We start from the raw sequence: 1,687 nt of genomic DNA on the forward strand, positions 1-1,687 counted from the left end.
TTCCCCTATTTTAGTTTAATGAACCCAGATAAGTGTGGTTGCATCCCAAATGGCACCCTATTCCCTAGTTAGTGCACTACTTTTGACCAGGGTCCATAGGGTCCATAGGGCTCTGGTCAAAAGTAGTACACTATCTAGGGAATAGGGTGCCATTTGGGATGCAACCTGTGCTGTTGCTTTGTCCACACTTGTGAATAGAACGTGCATGAAGGCGGCAGCTCCATTTTCTGAAGAGACCAGCGTGCACCACCACACTTCTGTTGTTGATTCTCAGCTGGCCTTTTATGAAGCAGCTGGAATTCCTTTCTTTCTTTCTCCGTCGTTCTAAGGAGCCTCTTGCAACCGAACAAATTGACTTCACATTTCAATCAATATTCAGTAAACATCCTGGATGACATCCGTGGTTGTGTTCCTATGGGCCCTGGTCTAAAGTAGTGCCCTCTATAAAGGGGAAACGGTGCCATTTGGAGCACAATCAAGTGCTTCTGAATGAGGAGAGGAAGAGAGGAGGTCTCTGCTCTCCCCTCACATTGCCTCAGTGAAGTTTCCACGGGTAAATCGAGGGTTGAATGTGTGTCAGTCTGTGAGGAGGTGCAAGGGGTGCACAGGGGGTTGTATGTGCTGTGGATCAGATATCAGATGGCCTGGGTCTGGAAACCTGCCACACGTTTCCTCACTGCACAAAAAAAGGGCTGATGGGGTCCTTTTCCTTCATAAGCCACAGCAGCATTATTCTGAGATTTCATTGGACTGGTATAGGTCAAAGAAACCGAAACGGGCAAATCTGACAACTGGATATAAGAATACAATATAATACAAAAACAATAACTGGCCGCTGATGTTGGATGATATCCCAACTTAATTTTTTTATAAAAAAAGTTAGGATAAAAGTGATGAATTTGACCAGGTTTGGGGAAATTCCATTAAATTTTCCCTCATTGAAATGCAATTTTCTATTTGAAAAGCAATTTTCCTTATTGAAAATATTTTTTTCCCCATGGAAAAGCAATGGGGGGAAATGTATTTAGAATTGATATTTCAGTTTACTTCCTGAATTGACTGAAATGAAATAGAATTCACCCCAGCCCTGTAGTAATCATGAAGGTAATTCTATAACCTCATTCTGGGTCAGAATTTACTATAGGGTGAGTGTTTCTACTGTTCTGCTGTGTGAATGGGAGGCCAACCCAATGAATATATATTATATTCCAGTCCAGTCCAGTCCAGTCTAGTCCAGTCTCTTCTATCCTAGGTCAGTGTACTGTGAGTTGTGCTGTGTGAATGAATGGGAGGCCAACCAACCTGTTGCATCCAGGCGGTAAAGGATCGTTGCCAGGAGTCCTTCTTCTCCAGGTGCAGATAGCTGTTGAAGAGGATGAGGTACATGTATCGCTCCAGATACTGGAGGCTCTTCAGAAGCAGCTGCTGCACCTCCTTCTCCGTCTTACCACTTTTAATCTGCAGGGGAATCATGGAACGAGGAGTCATTATAAAAAAGGGTCCGTCCACACCAAGGATGATAATAACTGGAACCATAAAAAAATTGAAGTTATTTTATTTCAAGTGAACAGCAGCGTCCCACACTACAACGGTAACTAACACATGGTGGGGAAGAAACAAGACTTTAATTTAGGTGAACTATCCCTTTAATTAATGTTTAGGTGAACTACCCCTTTAATTAATGTTT

At 42.7% G+C, this 1,687-nt stretch overlaps 1 protein-coding gene across 1 annotated transcript in view; it reads right to left on the reverse strand.

Moving 5' to 3' along the window:
- LOC311124043 (paladin-like) overlaps positions 1-1,458 on the reverse strand; it is a gene marked incomplete at its 5' end in the record, with an annotated part of 42,589 nt that extends 41,131 nt beyond the window's left edge. Inside the window, one exon of the mRNA XM_084198257.1 lies at positions 1,303-1,458. Within this exon, the coding sequence (XP_084054383.1) occupies positions 1,303-1,458 (156 nt within the window). The remainder of the gene's footprint in view (positions 1-1,302) is intronic.
- Between the last annotated feature and the right edge of the window lie 229 nt (positions 1,459-1,687).

This window comes from Coregonus lavaretus (assembly GCF_964263955.1).
Source record: "Coregonus lavaretus genome assembly, contig: HAP1_SCAFFOLD_905, whole genome shotgun sequence".
Taxonomy (NCBI): Eukaryota; Metazoa; Chordata; class Actinopteri; order Salmoniformes; family Salmonidae; genus Coregonus; species Coregonus lavaretus.